Source organism: Rutidosis leptorrhynchoides, chromosome 6, assembly GCF_046630445.1.
Source record: "Rutidosis leptorrhynchoides isolate AG116_Rl617_1_P2 chromosome 6, CSIRO_AGI_Rlap_v1, whole genome shotgun sequence".
Classification (NCBI taxonomy): Eukaryota; Viridiplantae; Streptophyta; class Magnoliopsida; order Asterales; family Asteraceae; genus Rutidosis; species Rutidosis leptorrhynchoides.
Genome location: NC_092338.1, coordinates 382,355,001 through 382,373,652, shown reverse-complemented (window position 1 = coordinate 382,373,652; position 18,652 = coordinate 382,355,001). Strand labels below are relative to the sequence as shown.

Genomic DNA, 18,652 nt, shown 5'->3' with positions numbered 1-18,652 from the left:
AACTTGCGGTTTTGTGTCACCCACTTGCTAACCTTGTATTTGGAAAGCAACACGTCCAGTTTACTTGTCCCGTATATTACCTTTCGGTAAACTACCGTCCGGTTGTAAAGGAAAGCGTTGAACAAGCAACTGTTAAGGCAATGTCCCCTGACATGCATTTAATTATGGTCTATAACGTGTCGGACGCAATTACTATCCTTGGTAGGAGCAATAATAAAGCTCACCCTTATAATTTTTCGGTATGGCACAAGGTCCTGTCTTTTACCACTATGCAACCACCGTTCTTACGGTTGACACCCGATTTAGTTCAGGTGACCTAATGAATTCCAGGTGAATTCTTAGGATTTTACGTTCAATGGTAATGAACGCATTGAAAATAGGGTTTTCAGAAAACAAATCGGTTTGTAATTTTGATCAAAATATTTTCTCGTTTAAGCTCGAGTTTAGATATCATTGAATTCCATGAGTTTGAATTCTCAATCTTTAAGGTCAATCTCAAGGATTGAGTAATATCAGTCTTAAAAGCTGATTTTTAATCTTTAAGGAGATTATCCTTTCTGGGGATCTGATTCATTAGTCTTATCCAGCTAATTTGCATGGTGCCCCCCCCATTGTATGAGATAAATCCTTCTCATGGTTACGATAAATCTGACCACTTGGCGAACCTGTTTAATGCTGAGGTCCGTGGATTTCCTGCTGATTTTAGTGATGACTTTTCTAGATTTTTCGTCAACCTACAGCTGGTCTGGACGACAACTTCATGACCTAAATCAAGAAGCGCGTTTCTTTTTCGGAAGACTTTACTTCCTTTTAATGATGGAATTGATTCATCGTGTAGATCCATCTCTTCTTTTCTTTCATCAGTTAAAACAGTTTAGTTTAGTCCAAAGCAAAAGTATTTTCAGTTATTTGTTACAGATATATGTGACATATGTTTAAGATAACTTGGTAGATTTTCCCACACTTGGCTTTTATTTTCCTTTTTATCGTCCTCTATTCCATTTTAAATGAATTTTAACATTTTGGTTTGTTTCTCTATTTATGTCCTTTCCGAGGTAATAATAATTTCGGTGTTAAAACCTAGTTTTATCGTTCATAAATATGTATAAACATGATTTTGAGTTCATTTAATTGAAAATTTTGAAAAATTTTACTAGAATTGGGTAGTCAGTATATAAGACTAGGGCTGTTCTTTATTATCAGAGAGCACTAGATTCTAATACAACTACTGCTTTACTAGTATTTTTAATGGTAACCAAGTGTATAAAGATAAAAATTTTAAAATCCGAAAGAATTTAACCCCTTCCCACACTTAAGATCTTGCAATGCCCTCATTTGCAAGAAATCAGGAATAATTTAAATTATTGAGGGTGATTTGTGTGAAAATGATTAAATTTTTACCAAAGTTTCCAAATATATTGGTGTTTGTTTGCTGAATGATAAATGGTGCACATCATTTGTTCATTCCGTCTTGTCGTTATTTCACATATATTTTGCATCTTGTCGTCAAAATTAGTTGCTTTTGCTGAACTTAATGCCAGTCTTTGAAAATGCGTTGTTTTACCCTGTTGTGTACATAAGATAAACTGCAAACATATATACATATTTTTGAAGTTTGGTATATTACCCCACATTCAAAAATTATTAAAATCTAAGAATAAAAATTAGATAATTATAAAAATGATTACAATATTAACAAAAGTATTAAACGTATCAATAATTACAAATTACAAAAAAAAAAAAAAAAAAAAACTAAGTATACTAGGGATGATACTGGTACCAATAGGGGTTCCAGGCATAACCATAGGTGCTATAGAATGCTTCGGCAGGGTTATACGTAGGATATGGTGGCTGCATCTCTATAGACCAGGGAGGGAAGATGGGTTTCGGTGTAGGAATATAGTTTCTACCTATATGTTGGCAATGAGCTATGATTTGGTTCTGATGAACTTGCCAATCTTCAAATGCTCTCTGTCTAGCATTTTCGTATTCCTGAGAAGCTATAAACCTTTGCATTTCTTGCATCTCATTCCCCCCTCCTACATTACCTTGCTGTTGGTTTCTCTCCACCTGTGGATGTCTACCATGGTATTGTACTGCGGCGTTATTTCGCCTCTTCAAAACTTTCGCACCATGGTATACATTTAAACCTATAGTATCGCGGGGTTCCGGTTCTTCTACTAATAATCCCCCCCGACTTATATCCACACCGAGATATTCACCAATCAAAGTAATAAAAATACCACCTCCTATTATGCTATGCGGTCGCATCCCCCGAACCATAGCTGATAAATAATAACCCACACAATACGGTATACTTACAGCGCTTTGTGGGTCTCGAATACACATATGGTAAAACAAATCCTGTTCATTTACTTTTTCCTTGTTCTTACCCCTTTGTGTAATCGAATTAGCTAAAAACCTATGTATCACTCTTAATTTGGCTCTATCTATATCCAAATAAGAGTAATTTCCACCTTTGAAACGGTGATGGCTTGTCATTTGACTCCACACACCGTGTGTATCAAAATTTTCATCTATCTTTCTACCGTTTAGTATCAACCCTCTACAATCGGCAGATGCTAACTCCTCAGGCGTATATATACGTAAAGCCTGAGCCATGTCTAGTAAAGACATGTGGCGCATCGAACCGCCTAACAAAAATCTAATAAAAGAACGATCGGTTAAATTAGCTACCCGATCATTCAACTCTATACTACATAACAATTCTTCACACCATACTTTATATAAATTTTTCAAATATTTACAATTTTAAATATATTGTTTTTACAAAGTTTACAATATTAATTTAAGATTTAAATATTAATTTTAAAAACATGGTAAAAATAAAATTAAAAATCTTTTTGTCTTTTTATCCCACTTTAATCAATCAAATATTATCAAAAATATGCGCCACTCTTTTCGGTAAAGTAATTTCGGTTCCAAAACCTAATTTAACTCATGACGAATTTTTGAAATATTTTGGGTTGATTGTTTAAAGATATTTATACCTTAAGAATAAACGTTAAATTTCGCAGTGATGTAATAAATTTTTGAATGATATCAATAATTTCGGTCGCCAAACCTAATTTTATTCAATACCAATTTAATACTTTTTAGCGAACAAATTAGCGTTTATTATCAAAAGGTTAAAAATAAAAATAAAAATAAAAACTGTACAGACATACCTGTGAAATAGATTTCTTAGTTATATGATCTATCCCATTCATAAGATAGTCGGTTTAATTGGTTTTCCATGGCTACATAGGCGTAACCTCGAGCATTCAGTGTCTTTTCTTCTAAACATATGAACGGTCCGTCTCTGCATAAAGTAACAAATTCGGTATTTGAATAGGTTTGATTATTTGAACATTTACCTCCATGTGACCATTTTCCGCATTTGTGACATCTTTCTAGGTGTCGTGCTCTTCTTTTCGCTGCGGATTTTGATTTTCCTTTACCAAATTGTAACTTATTATCTTCGCATCTGGATTCTTTTCTAACTCCGTCCATTCTTTCTCTGATTACTGATACTATTTCACTCGGTAGTATGTCATTATTTCTTTTAGTGATCAAAGCGTGTAGCATTAGACCATGGTTTAGTTCACAGGCAGTCTTCATTTCCTAAAAACCTAAAAAAATTAAAATTCAGAATGGGGGGAGAAGACTAGTTCTTTAGGGTCTGCTAGGGAAAGACCATTCGGGTTCCATTTTCGAGAACTACACGAAAACAGACAATCTAACTCTAACAGAAATACATATTATCCTTTAAAGACTTGATTCTCCCCACACTTAGTTAGCTGTGGTGTCGAAATTGTGATTAATTTCGTTGTCGACTTCCATTGGACCATGTATGTAATGTTTAACTCTGTGACCATTAACTTTAAATTCAATCCCATTTGAATTTATTAATTCTATCGTTCCGTATGGGAAAACTCTTTTGACTATGAATGGTCCAGACCATCTTGATTTCAATTTTCCTGGAAATAGCTTGAATCGTGAATTGAAAAGAAGAACTCTGTCTCCTTCTTTAAATTCTTTTGAACTTCTGATTCTTTTATCATGCCATTTCTTCGTTCTTTCTTTATAGATTAACGAATTTTCGTATGCTTCATGTCTTAATTCTTCTAATTCGTTTAGTTGACTTAATCGTAGACGTCCGGCTTCATGTAAATCAAGATTACATGTTTTCAAAGCCCAAAATGCTTTGTGTTCAATTTCTACTGGAAGATGACATGCTTTTCCATAAACAAGTCTAAAAGGTGTGGTTCCAATTGGAGTTTTGTAGGCTGTTCTAAAAGCCCAGAGTGCATCCTCCAATTTAATGGACCATTCCTTCGGATTTGATCCTACGGTTTTCTCTAGAATTCGTTTTAAAGCTCGGTTGGTATTTTCAACTTGTCCACTTGTTTGTGGATGATATGCGGTGGAGATTTTATGAGTTACTCCATATCTTTTAAGAACTTTCTCAAGTTGATTATTACAGAAATGAGTACCCCGATCACTTATTAAAGCTTTCGGTGTTCCAAACCTTGCAAAAAGACGTTTTAAAAAGTTGACTACAACTCGTGCATCATTAGTTGGGAGAGCTTGTGCTTCCGCCCATTTAGATACATAATCAATGGCTACGAGTATATATAGATTATTATGAGATTTTGGAAATGGACCCATAAAGTCAATACCCCAAATGTCAAATACTTCACATACTTGGATGACATTTTGTGGCATTTCATCACGTTGACTTATTTTTCCGGCCCTTTGACATGCATCACAGGATTTGCAAAGAAGGTGTGCGTCTTTGTAAATTGTAGGCCAATAGAATCCAGCATCATAAACTTTTCTTGCTGTTAGTTGAGGCCCATAATGCCCTTCTGTTGGTCCTGTGTGACAATGGTTTAATATTTTACTAGCTTCATCTCCAAATACACATCGGCGTGTTATTCCATCGGAACAACTTTTAAACAGATGTGGATCTTCCCAGAAATAGTGTTTTATATCACTGAAGAATTTCTTTCGTCTTTGGTACGATAATCCTTTTTCAAGGAATCCACAAACTAAGTAGTTTGCATAGTCTGCAAACCATGGGATTTCTTTATAATCTATCTTCAATAGATATTCATCAGGAAAGTTGTCTTGTATGGCCGATTCATTTAGAACTTCTAACTCAGGATTTTCAAGACGAGAAAGATGATCAGCGGCGAGATTTTCTGCTCCTCTTTTATCTCGGATTTCAATATCAAATTCTTGTAAGAGTAAGATCCAACGGATTAATCTTGGTTTAGCATCTTGTTTTGAAAATATGTATCTAAGAGCAGAATGGTCGGTATAGACCACCGTTTTTGCTAGAACGAGATATGATCGAAATTTGTCAAAAGCAAAGACAATAGCAAGGAGTTCTTTTTCAGTAGTTGTATAGTTCGTTTGTGCTCCTTGTAACATCTTACTAGCATAATATATAGGTTGAAATCGTTTTTCAATCCTTTGTCCTAAAACGGCTCCCATTGCAAAATCACTTGCATCGCACATTAGTTCAAATGGTAGATTCCAATTTGGTGTTATCATGATCGGCGCATTAGTGAGTTTCTCTTTAAGAATATTAAAAGATTTGATACACTCATCTGAAAAGATGAATATCGCATCCTTTTCTAGGAGTTTATTCATAGGAGTGGCAATTTTAGAAAAATCTTTTATGAAACGTCGGTAAAAATCGGCATGCCCTAGAAAACTCCTAACTCCTCTAACATTGGTGGGATGTGGAAGTTTAGCAATTACATCTACTTTAGCTCTATCCACTTCAATTCCTTCTTTTGAAATTTTATGTCCAAGAACGATGCCTTCTTTAACCATGAAATGACATTTCTCCCAATTAAGAACTAGATTTGATTGTTCACATCTAATTAGCATTCGTTCCAGATTAACTAGACATGATTTAAATGTATCACCGAAGACTAAAAAGTCATCCATGAATACTTCCATGCATTCTTCTATCATGTCGTGAAAAATCGCCATCATACACCTTTGAAAGGTTGCAGGGGCGTTGCAAAGTCCAAATGGCATGCGTTTGTAAGCAAAAGTACCATAAGGGCACGTGAATGTGGTTTTCTCTTGGTCCTCAGGTGCTATTGGAATTTAAAAATATCCGGAAAATCCATCTAGAAAACAATAGTAACTATGTCCGGCTAATCTTTCCAACATTTGATCTATGAAAGGTAAGGGAAAGTGATCTTTTCTGGTGGCATCATTTAATTTTCTATAATCAATACACACACGCCATCCTGTTACAGTCCTAGTAGGAATAAGCTCATTTTTCTCATTTGTAATGACAGTCATGCCACCCTTCTTCGGCACGCATTGAACTGGGCTTACCCATGGACTATCAGAAATTGGATATATCAAACCTGCATCTAGCAGTTTAATAATCTCTTTCTTAACTACATCTTGCATATTAGGATTTAGTCTTCGTTGGCGTTGCACATACGTTTTATGACCTTCTTCCATAAAGATTTTATGTGTGCAATACGAAGGACTTATTCCTTTAATATCATGAATCTTCCATGCAATGGCTGGTTTATGAGCTTTCAACACAGAAATGAGTTGTGATTTCTCATTTTCAGTAAGAGAAGACGATATTATTACAGGTAATTCAGATTCACCATGTAAATAAGCGTATTCCAAATGGTTTGGAAGTGGTTTTAACTCTAATTTCGGAGGTTCTTCTATCGATGATTTGTATCGATATCTGTCTTTTTCTTTTAGCATTTGAATTTCTTCTGTTGTTGGTTCATATCCATTAGCTATAAGTGTAGCTAACATTTCAGCTTCATCAATTGGTTCATTACCTTCTCCTAAAGAACATTCTCCTGTTCCTTGTAATTCTGGAAATTCTTCTAATAATTCTGCATGTGCATCTATAGTTTGAATATAATAACATGTATCATCTGCAGATTGTGGTTGTTGCATTGCTCTATCAACTGAAAAGGTAACACTCTCATCCTCTATACTTAGGGTCAGTTTCTTACCGAACACGTCTATCATTGCTTTAGCCGTGTTTAAGAATGGTCTTCCTAATATGAGAGGAACTTGAGAATCTTCTTCCATGTCCAAAACAACAAAATCTACTGGAAATACTAAAGTACCAACTTTAACTAGCATGTTCTTCATTATCCCTCTAGGATATTTTATTGATCTATCGGCTAGTTGTATGCTTATTCTGGTTGGTTTCAATTCTCCAAGGTCTAGTTTAGTGTATAGTGAATACGGCATTAGATTTATACTAGCACCTAAGTCTGCCAATGCTTCTATTGAACTAAGACTACCCAGAAAACATGGAATTGTGAAACTTCCTGGATCAGATAATTTTTCTGGTATCTTATTCAACAGCACTGCTGAACAATTAGCATTCATAGTAACAGCCGAGAGTTCTTCCATTTTCTTTCTATTTGAAATTAGATCTTTCAAGAATTTAGCATATCTAGGCATTCCTGAAATCACATCAATGAAAGGAAGATTTACATTTATCTGTTTAAACATATCCAAGAATTTGGATTGCTCGGCTTCAAGTTTCTCTTTCTTCATTTTACTCGGGTAAGGAAGTGGTGGTTGGTATGGTTTAACATAAGGTTTATCCTTAACTGTGTTATCTTCATTAACCTTTTCAACTACCGGTTCTTTTTCCTTATCTTGATCAGGTTGTGGTTCTTGTGGAGTAGGAATGGCTTCATCAGAAGTTACAGGTATTTCAGGTGGTTTAAGTGTTGTACCACTTCTTGTGGTAATGGCTTTAGCTGTTTCACTCCGGGGGTTAGCATTTGTATCACTAGGTAGACTTCCCGGTTTTCTTTCACCTATTAACCTTGCTAGGTTACTCACTTCTTGTTCCAGATTTTGAATAGAAGCTTGTTGATTTCTAAATGCTTGAGCATTTTGTTCATTGGTTTGTTTCTGAGATGTGAAAAACTGCGTTTGAGTTTCAACTAGCTTCGTCATCATATCTTCTAAATTCGGCTTTTTATCATCGGGTTGTTGTGGTGGTTTGTTTTGAAAATTAGGTCTTTGCTGATTATAAGTATTATTGGATACTTGTTGATTGCTAGGACCTTGTTGGTTGTTGTATGGAATATTTCTGTTATAATTCTGGTTTTGATTGTAAATCGGTCTTGGCGGTTGATAATTATTCTGATAATTATTTCCAGGCCTTTGGTTTATGTATGAAATATTCTCTCTTTGTTCCATTGTTAATTCAATACTGAGACAATCTTTTGTCAAATGTGGTCCTCCACACTGCTCACAACTAATTCGTATTGAGTGAATATCTTTAGTCATCTTTTCCATTCGTCTCTCCACAGCATCTATCTTTGCGGAAATGGAATCTAAGTCATGGCTAGAATCGGCTCTAGCTGCTTTAGATGATCTAACGATGTCTTTTTCTTGGTGCCACTCATGTGAGTGGGAAGCAGTATTATCAATAATTTTGTAAGCATCAGTTTCGGTTTTCTTCATAATAGAACCACCAGCTGCTATATCTATGTCTTTTCTTGTAGTGATGTCGCATCCTTGGTAGAATATTTGTACTGTTTGACAGGTGTCTAAACCATGTTGCGGACATCCTCTTAACAACTTTCCATATCTAGTCCACGCCTCATATAGAGTTTCATTTGGTTTCTGTGTGAACGTAACAATTTCTGCTTGAAGTCTTACGGCTTTAGATGCAGGAAAGAATTGTTTAAGAAATTTGTCAACTAAAACGTCCCATGTATCGATCGCCCCTTCAGGTAACGATTCCAACCAATCTTTGGCTTCTCCCTTTAAAGTCCATGGAAATAACATGAGATATATCTGTTCATCCTCCATTTCTCGGATTTTAAATAGCGTGCAGATCCTATTAAAGGTACGTAGATGTTCATTTGGATCTTCCTTCGGCGCACCACTAAATTGGCATTGATTAGTCACCATGTGTAGAATTTGTCCTTTGATTTCATAATCTGGCGCATTAATGTCTGGATGAGTAATTGCGTGACCTTAGCCAGTGCGTTTAGCTCTCATTCGGTCTTCCATACTTAAAGGTTCCAGATTCTCCATAATTGAATTTGTTGAATCTGAATCACTAGAGGATTCTGATTTAATGGTTCGTTCCTTAACAATCTCTGTTTGAATAATTGGTGGCTCCGGAGGAAAGTTTAATGGTTCAGGATCTACGAACCATTCCTGAATATTCTTCGGATTCTCAATTGTGAGGTCGGGTTCAAAAAATGGATTATCGGAAATTTGAATTGGAGTACTTGGTCTACTGGATGACGATTCTAAAGAAAAATCAACGGCGGTTATATTTGCTAAATGTCTTGATCTAGTTACAGGTGGTGAACGTACAAAAGGTGGTGAACGTACAAAAGGTGGTGAACGTCTTGCTCGGTGCATTCACTGAATATCCTATTAGTTTTAAAAAGGAAAGAAAAATTATAATAAGTTATCCAATCAATAGACTTTTCTGATTTTGCCCACGTTTCGAATAGCCAAAAGATGCAGCAGAGGGGCAGGATTCGTTTGGTCTCAATATAATTGAGGACTGTTTGGCTCCAATAACCTGGTCCACGTACAAATCCAACTATTACTACGAACCAGAAAATTTTGATGTCTATTAATTTAAAGACTCAAAATAAATTTTCGTAATTTTAAGAAATATAGATAAGAAGTAGAATAAAAATCTATGTCCTAAAACTAGAATAGCGAGAAATAAAAAAGAAAAAGAGTTCGTCGGAAAAAGGTTGAAAAAGAAACATGGTTGAAAAAATAAAAGGTGACGAAAAAATAAAAGAAACTTATAAAACTTAAAAATACTTGACTAACCTAACCTTATTACTACAACTAACTTAAAATTATAATTGCAAATTGAAATTACTAATTGGAATGATAATTGATACATAGGTAAAAGTCGTCTAAAAATATTAAAGCTTACAGGAAAAACTAAATCCCAAATGGAAATAACTTAAAAAGAAACTAAAACTTAAAAAGGCGTCGCAAAATTCTAAAGCACCTAAATCTTAGTCTAAAGAAAAAGCACTTAAGGAATTTTACGGCAAAGCCTAAAAATCTAGGAGTAAAAATGACTATGGCAAAAACTAAGTTTAAAATTAAATATGAGCGAAAAATACAAATATTACGCTACAACGATTAAAAAGGGACAAAATATAAAAATATACAAAAAGTTGTAAAAATTACAATTTTTATAAAAATATTATTTTTATATTATTTATTTAATAAAACTACTAATTTTACAATTTAATTAAACTAATTTAACTAAAATATAAATTAAATAAAACTTAAATTAAAAATAAACTTAATTATAATAATAATAATAATTAGGGTTAATAATAATAATAATTAATAATAATCCATAATAAATGCAGGATTAGGGCTTCCTGTTCGTGTGTCAGGTCCCCTCCGCGACTTGCGGTATTCAAAGCTTCAAACCCCGCGACTCGCGGGGTTCAGAAATTCAGATGACAGGTTTAATCTTCGACGCGTTTTTCTTTATTTATTTATTTATTTATTATTTTTTTTTTGTTTTCTGTTTTTATATAAATAAAAGATATTTAAATAAAACTTATATTTTTATAAACTAAAATAAAAATAAAGAAACTTATAAAACTTAAATATTTAACAAAATCTTAAAAATACTTATATTTTTGTTTTTCTTTTTATATTTTCGAATATTTAAAACGTATTTTTACAAAAGCGACTTTTAATAGAAGTAAACTAAAAATCTCTTTTTTTTTATATTAGCGTTGCGCTTCCGGCGCTTAGAAAGTTCCCCGGCAGCGGCGCCAAAAATACTTGATGCGGTAGCGGAGTGGTATAAAATACTATTAAATTTTTGCAGGAAATACTATTAAATACGATACAATTTTACACAAGATATTTATTTATTTATAGAATGGATATACTTAAACCTTGCTACAACACTTATAGGCAGTGTACCTAATCGTACAGTAGTGTAGTTTTTAGTAAGTCCGGTTCGTTCCACAGGGAAAATCTTTAAACAAAGCTTAACGCTATATTAGTTTACTTTTATAAAAATACAAATATATATATATATATATATAAGTAATATTATTATTATAAAGGGGGGTTTTTACCGTTTAATGACCGGTTTGTCGATTTTAAAACTTTAGTCGCAGTTAAAACCAAATGTAAAATATTAAAAATGAATACAAGACTTAAATTAAAGCATAAAGTAAATAACGATAATGAAATTGCGAATAATAAAAGTGCGATAAAATAAACTTGCGATAATTAAAAAGTACGATAATTAAAAGTGCAATTAAATACAATAATAATAAAAATGCGATATTTAGAAGTGCAATTAAATATAAAATAAAGGAAATTAAATATGAAATAAAAGAATTATGCTTATTTAAACTTCCGTAATCATGATGTTTGACGTGTTGATTTTTGTTTTATGCTCATGGGTTAATTGTCCTTTGTCCTGGATTATTTAATATGTCCGTCTGGTTTTTGTCCATAACAGTCCATCAGTCATAAATATAAAATGCGAGTGTCCTCGTCAAATTATCCTTATACCCGAAGTTAAATATTCCAACTAATTATGGACTTAAACTGTAACAAGATTTTAATACTTTGTTTAATAATTACACCAGGATGTCGACTGAGTGTAACCCAAGGTTTTAATATTTTGTTATCAATTATACCAAGTGTCCTTGTACATAATTTCACCCCTGTTTTAATTATTCTAGTGGCTATTAATCCATTCCCGTGTCCGGTTAAATGAACGATTATTCGTTCATATAAATACCCCGCCCATCGTGTCCGATCGAGTGTATATGGTAATTTATAGGGACGCCCAATTGTAAATCTTTATATTAACATTAACAAACTATCATTTAGTTAAACAAATATAAAGCCCATTAATAGCCCATAGTCTAATTTCCACAAGTGTCGTTCTTTTGTCCAAACCCCAATTATGGTACAAAACCCAATTACCCAATTTTAGTAATTAGCCCAACATCATGATTACTTCGTTTTAAATAAGCATAATAATAACTTAGCTACGAGACATTAATGTAAAAAGGTTGAACATAACTTACAATGATTAAAAATAGCGTAGCGTTACACGGACAGAATTTCGACTTACACCCTTACAATATTCGCTAACATACCCTTATTATTAGAATTATAATTAAAATTAAAATTAAAATATAAATTATAAATATAAATATATCGTATGAATGAGGAGAAAAAAGATGATGATTTGCGATCAGAATTCGGTTGCTTTTATAGGGATTTTTGACTTTTGGGGCTCCGCGACTCGCGACATTTTTGCCTTCAAACTCCGCGAGTCGCGGAGAATGAAATTACAGCTCAGTCCCTTTGGAGTCTTTCTTGCCGACGGTTTTTATTATTTATTATAATATATAAATAATTATAAGAATTATTTAAATATTATATTATATTTATGTGCATAGTTGACATGTAATTTTTAGTCCGTTGCGTCGAGCGTTGAGAGTTGACTCATGTCCCGGTTCCGGATTTTCGAACATCCTTGCATACAATTTTATATTTTGTACTTTGCGTTTTGAATCTTGTACTCTTGTAATTTCGAGACGTTTCTTGTCAATAATTGGAACCTCTTTGATTGTCTTTTGTACTTTTGAGCTTTTTGGTCGTTTACGTCTTCAATTCGTCGAATCTGTCTTTTGTCTTCACCTTTTATTATTTAAACGAATATCACTTGTAAATAGAACAATTTCAACTAAAAGCTTGTCTTTCTTGAGGAATAATGCTATGAAATATATGTTCGTTTTTAGCATTATCATGATCTTAACACAATCCGAATTCCTATCGAGAATGGTGAACCTTTGATTGTTTATGGCGATAAGAGTTGCACCAGACTCAACCTCGTTTCGTGCCTTAAAGTTAGAAAACTACTCCGTAAGGGTTGTTTTGCGATCCTTGCCCACGTTAAGAAAGTCGAGTCAGATGAGAAGCATATCGATGATGTGCCAATTGTTAGTGACTTTTCCGATGTATTTCCCGACGAATTGCCGGGTCTTCCACCTCATCGACCGGTAGAATTCCAAATCGATCTTATTCCGGGAGCCGCACCCGTAGCACGTGCACCGTATAGACTTGCTCCATCCAAAATGCAAGAATTGCAAAGTCAAATCCAAGAACTACTTGACCGTGGTTTTATCCAACCTAGCCATTCACCATGGGGCGCTCCGATTTTGTTTGTTAAAAAGAAAGACGGATCCCTACGAATGTGCATTGATTATCGTGAACTAAATAAATTGACGGTTAAGAACCGATATCCTCTTCCTCGCATCGATGACCTCTTTGATCAACTACAAGGGTCTTGTGTATATTCGAAAATCGATCTCCGCTCGGGTTATCATCAATTAAGGGTTAAGGGGGAAGATGTCTCCAAAACTGCTTTCCGGACTCGTTATGGTAGTTATGAATTCCTTGTCATGCCATTTGGTCTCACTAACGCACCGGCGGTGTTCATGGATCTTATAAACCGCGTGTGCAAACCGTATCTCGATAAATTCGTTATTGTGTTCATCGATGACATATTGATCTATTCTAAAAATGAAGAAGAGCACGAACAACATCTCCGACTTGTGTTTGAACTCTTGAGACAAGAACGACTTTATGCCAAATTCTCCAAGTGTGAATTTTGGTTGAAGGAAGTTCAATTTCTTGGTCATGTTGTAAGTGACCAAGGTATTAAAGTCGATCCATCGAAAATCGAAGCCATTAGTAAATGGGAGACTCCTACTACTCCTACTCACATTCGTCAATTCTTGGGTCTCGCCGGGTACTATCGTAGATTCATCGAAAACTTCTCTTTGGTTGCACGTCCTCTAACCGCATTAACTCACAAGGGAAAGAAATTCATTTGGGCGACCGAGCAAGAATCCGTGTTTCAAATCTTGAAGACAAAGCTAACCACCGCTCCTATCTTGTCACTTCCCGAAGGCAATGATGATTTTGTTGTATATTGCGATGCCTCGAAACATGGTTTTGGGTGTGTATTGATGCAACGGAAGAAAGTCATTGCTTATGCCTCTCGACAACTAAAAATTCATGAACGGAATTACACGACTCATGATCTCGAACTCGGAGCCGTTGTCTTTGCACTTAAAATGTGGAGGCACTATCTTTATGGAACCAAGAGTACTATCTTTACCGATCACAAAAGCCTCCAACACATCTTCGATCAAAAGCAACTAAACATGAGACAACGACGGTGGATTGAAACTTTGAACGATTACGATTGTGAGCTTCGTTACCATCCGGGAAAGGCAAATGTAGTAGCCGATGCCTTAAGTCGAAAGGAAAGAGCGGTGCCTCTTCGTTTTCGAGCTTTAAACATCACCATTCACACCAACCTTAATAGCCAAATTCGGGTAGCCCAAGATGAGGCTCTCAAGGATGAAAACATCTCTCTCGAACACTTGAACGTCCTCACCTCTCGATTCGAAGTTAAAGAAACCGGACTCCGATATTTCGCCGGAAGAATTTGGGTACCTAGTTATGGGGACTTGCGAAGCCTTATTTTGGACGAAGCCCATAAGTCAAGATATTCGATTCACCCCGGTGCCAATAAGATGTACCACGACCTCAAAGAACAATATTGGTGGCCGAACATTAAAAGGGACGTCGCTACTTATGTTGGAAAGTGCCTAACTTGCCCAAAGTCAAAGCCGAACATCAAAGACCGTCCGGACTACTTCAACAACCCGAAATCCCGCAATGGAAATGGGAAAGGATAACGATGGATTTTATCACCAAACTACCAAAGACGGTTGGCGGTTATGATACTATTTGGGTCATTGTTGACCGACTCACCTAATCCGCGCACTTCCTAGCCATGAAGGAAACCGACAACATGGAGAAACTCGCACAACTCTACATCAAAGAAATCGTAGCCCGACACGGTGTACCCTTATCGATTATCTCCGACCGAGATGGCCGTTTTGTTTCTAGATTTTGGCGTACTTTGCAAGAAGCATTGGGAACGCGTTTAGACATGAGCACCGCATATCATCCACAAACCGACGGACAAAGCGAACGCACAATTCAAACCTTGGAAGACATGCTACGAGCTTGCGTTGTCGACTTTGGAAAAGCTTGAGATAAGCACTTGCCTCTCGCCGAATTCTCCTACAACAATAGTTATCACGCGAGTATTAACGCCGCACCATTCGAAGCATTATATGGCCGAAAATGTCGTTCTCCTCTTTGTTGGGACGAAGTAGGCGACAAACAAATCACCGGTCCCGAACTTATTCATGAAACAACCGAGAAGATCGTTCAAATCCGAGATAGGCTTAGGACGGCCCGTAGTCGTCAAAAGAGCTATACCGACACTAGACGCAACGACCTCAAATTCCAAGTCGGTGATCACGTAATGTTAAAAGTCGCACCTTGGAAAGGTGTAATTCGTTTCGGGAAACGCGGGAAGCTAAATCCGCGGTATATTGGTCCTTTCGAAATCTTGGAGCGTATTGGAACCGTTGCTTATCGTTTAGATCTTCCGCTTCAATTGAACTCCGTTCATCCTACTTTCCATGTATCTAACTTGAAAAAGTGCCTTGCCGAACCCGATATCGTCATTCTTCTCGAGGAACTTACTATTGATGACAAACTTCATTTTGTGGAGGAACCGGTTGAAATTGTGGACACCTCCGTCAAAACGTTAAAACAAAGCCGAATTCCAATTGTCAAGGTCCGTTGGAATGCCAAAAGGGGACCCGAGTTTACTTGGGAAATACAAGATCAAATGCAAAGGAAGTATCCTCATCTATTCGTGAATTCGGAAACGCAAGATCTCGAGGAAGAAACAACGACTACTACGCCTACTTAAATTTCGGGACGAAATTTCTTTTAAGGAGTAGGTAATGTAACATCCCGCCTTTTTCCATTTACTTTTCCGTTATACTATTTTAAACTCCGTTATATGTTTATAACATCTCCCGTTAATACGCGTTTTAAATTATCTCGTTTAGGTAATTCACGCACCCGAACGAAAGTTGAGGGACTAAACTTGGCAAGGGATCAAACCCTTGACTAGGTCAAAGGGTCAAACCCCTTTCATCCATTCATTTTCATCCTCATCTTTTACTACTTCCAAATCCTCTCAACATTCAATCCTTAATTCATCATCTAAATCCGATTTTGGAGGCTAACATCAAAACAAATTACATATTTGGAATCCTCTCTTCATCCTCTACAACTTGATACCAATTTCATCTCATTTGGGTAACTTTCTAAAATCACTAGATTTTGTGTTCTTGATGTTTTTAACTTATAAAAGTGTTAATTAGTGTCTATGGCTCAAGTCTAAAATGAATATATGAATTGTATGCTCGATCTTGTTGTTTTGAAGTAACTAGCATGAACTTGAATTTTGGTGTGTTGTTTTTGAGTTTTGGATGATCATATGTTGTTAGATGTTAAAAGTTCATGTTCTAATTGTGTTCCTAGTATCACTAGCTTCAATTTGATGTGTAGGTTGCTTTAGAAAAGTTCATGAACTTGATTTATGATTTTGGTGAATTTGGGTTAGGGTTTGATGAACTTAAAATGGACTTTTGATGCATTGAATGCCATGGATTATTATTGGTAAGTGTTTAGTTGGATTGTATGCTTGATTACCTTCGAAACGGCATATCATTCATGTAAATTGGTTGCCCGAATCATTGAATTGCATTTATGAACTTGTATGCGGTTAATGTTAAGCATTAGATGCGGTTTTGGTTGTTGTAATAGGTAGATTGATTGATGAAATGTGTTTAGTTGTTTTCCTCGTCAAATTACCTTCCCAACGGTATAAGATACTTGTCTTGATTGTTTGCGGATCATAAATTGTGTTTGTTTGGATTTTGGTTCGTGCACTTGAGACTTTCAGCAAACAGAACCTGAATACTAATCTGGACGCCGTCCAGATATTAGGACGCCGTCCAGTTCTTTAATACTGGACGCCGTCCAGATATTGGGACGCCGTCCAGTCCTTTAATACTGGACGTCGTCCAGAAAATCTGGACGCCGTCCAGTTACACTTGAAGTTTCTGTTTCGTTTTACCATTTTTCGAAAAATGTTTACTATGCTACGCACCTCCGATTCACATGTAACTTGTTCTAACGTGCTCATATATGATTAAAAACCTCAGAGAAATAGTTCGGGACCCGACCCGAACGTGTTGACTTTTTCGTTGACTTTGACCCGACCAAGTTGACTTTTAATCAAACTTAACCAAATGTTTGTGCAAATCGTTCTAACATGCTTTTATACTCGTATCTTGCATGAAACATGACAATTTGACTCACATGTTGTAGTATTCGAGTCGTAACGAGCCATAGGACTAATTGAACATCTTTGACCTATCGTGTTTACCGTTATTGATACAACCTATTGTTTAGGTCAAGACTAGCATTGTTCTTTGCACACGTTTACTTGTTGAAGTACTTTACTACTCGTGCACTCAAGGTGAGATCATAGTCCCACTTTTACTCTTTTGAAACTTACATTTGGGATGAGAAAACATAAACGTTCCTTTTTAACTAAGTGAACACAAGTACAGGAAAACAAACATTCTACATATGAGTTTAGAACAAAAATCCTCAATTCGATTATCATTAGTTACACTTGCCGGGTGTAAGCGAGAACTTATGTTATATGGCCATATGGGTTTGACAAACCCTCATTCAAACGGTTCGCTACCGTTTACGAATGAAATATATTTTCGAGAAACAGTGCATGTTCTAGCACTAAGGTGATGGGGTTCTATGGAAGGAATGTTAAGCATTGATAATTGGGTGCTCGTGATAACAAATTTTTGGAATGGTTAACTATTATTGAAATGTTATAAATCTTGTGGTTCATTTGTACTTACTTACTTAAACCTATGATTTCACCAACGTTTTCGTTGACAGATTTCTATGTTTTTCTCAGGTCCTTGAACGATACATGATACATGCTTCCGCTCATTATTTTGATACTTGCATTGGATGTCGAGTATATATGCATACATGGAGCGTCTTTTGGCAACTTTTAAATTGTGTCGCATAAGTTTCATTTGTACTTATAACTTTGTAACGTAACTTGTGGTGGAACTATTCTTGTAAACTTTGAACAATCTTTACATTTGAAATGAATGCGACATATCTTTTGGTCAAACGTTGTTTTAAAGACTTATGACCACGTAACGGGACCTAAGTAGACGGCGCCGTCAAATGACGATTTTGTCGGGTCGCTACAGAAGGTGGGTGAAATACATGTTAAAGAGAAGAAAAGGTTAGTTCCTCTATCATGAAGTTCATACCGATAAGCGTTGCATTATTATTATTTAATACATGATTAACCAGCAGATCATTTATCGTAAAAATATATTTGAACTATTTCATATGATAGTTATATGTGTAAAATTTATTTGTAAAACTGATAGTGAATCACCAGTCAAAAGTTATATTCTTATTCTTACAATTTATACTACGTAGTATAAGTGACATTTTGGAGAAGGAGTCGTCTGAGCAATTACCATACTAGAAAGAAAGGGTCATTAGCATAAATAGCTCTCCTGCTGCATAGCGTTGTGAGCGACTGATTGGCTCTTTCATTTTGGTTATGGAA

General features: G+C 35.5%; 1 protein-coding gene across 11 annotated transcripts in view; it reads left to right on the top strand.

Annotated features, from left to right (window-relative positions):
* LOC139852364 (uncharacterized) overlaps positions 1–18,652 on the top strand; it is a 74,045-nt gene that overhangs the window by 54,031 nt on the left and 1,362 nt on the right. For 6 of the 11 annotated variants that reach the window (XR_011761047.1, XM_071841649.1, XM_071841647.1 and 3 more), the window contains one exon: positions 18,285–18,316. The exons of 2 other annotated variants lie outside the window; for them this stretch is intronic. Coding sequence is in view for 5 of the 9 variants with exons in the window: in XM_071841649.1 (XP_071697750.1) it covers positions 18,285–18,316 (32 nt within the window). In the remaining 4 variants the exon portion in view is untranslated. Of the gene's footprint in view, positions 1–18,284; positions 18,317–18,337 lie in introns of those variants that run through there. 3 more of the 11 variants (XR_011761048.1, XR_011761046.1, XR_011761049.1) reach the window with 1 other exon arrangement.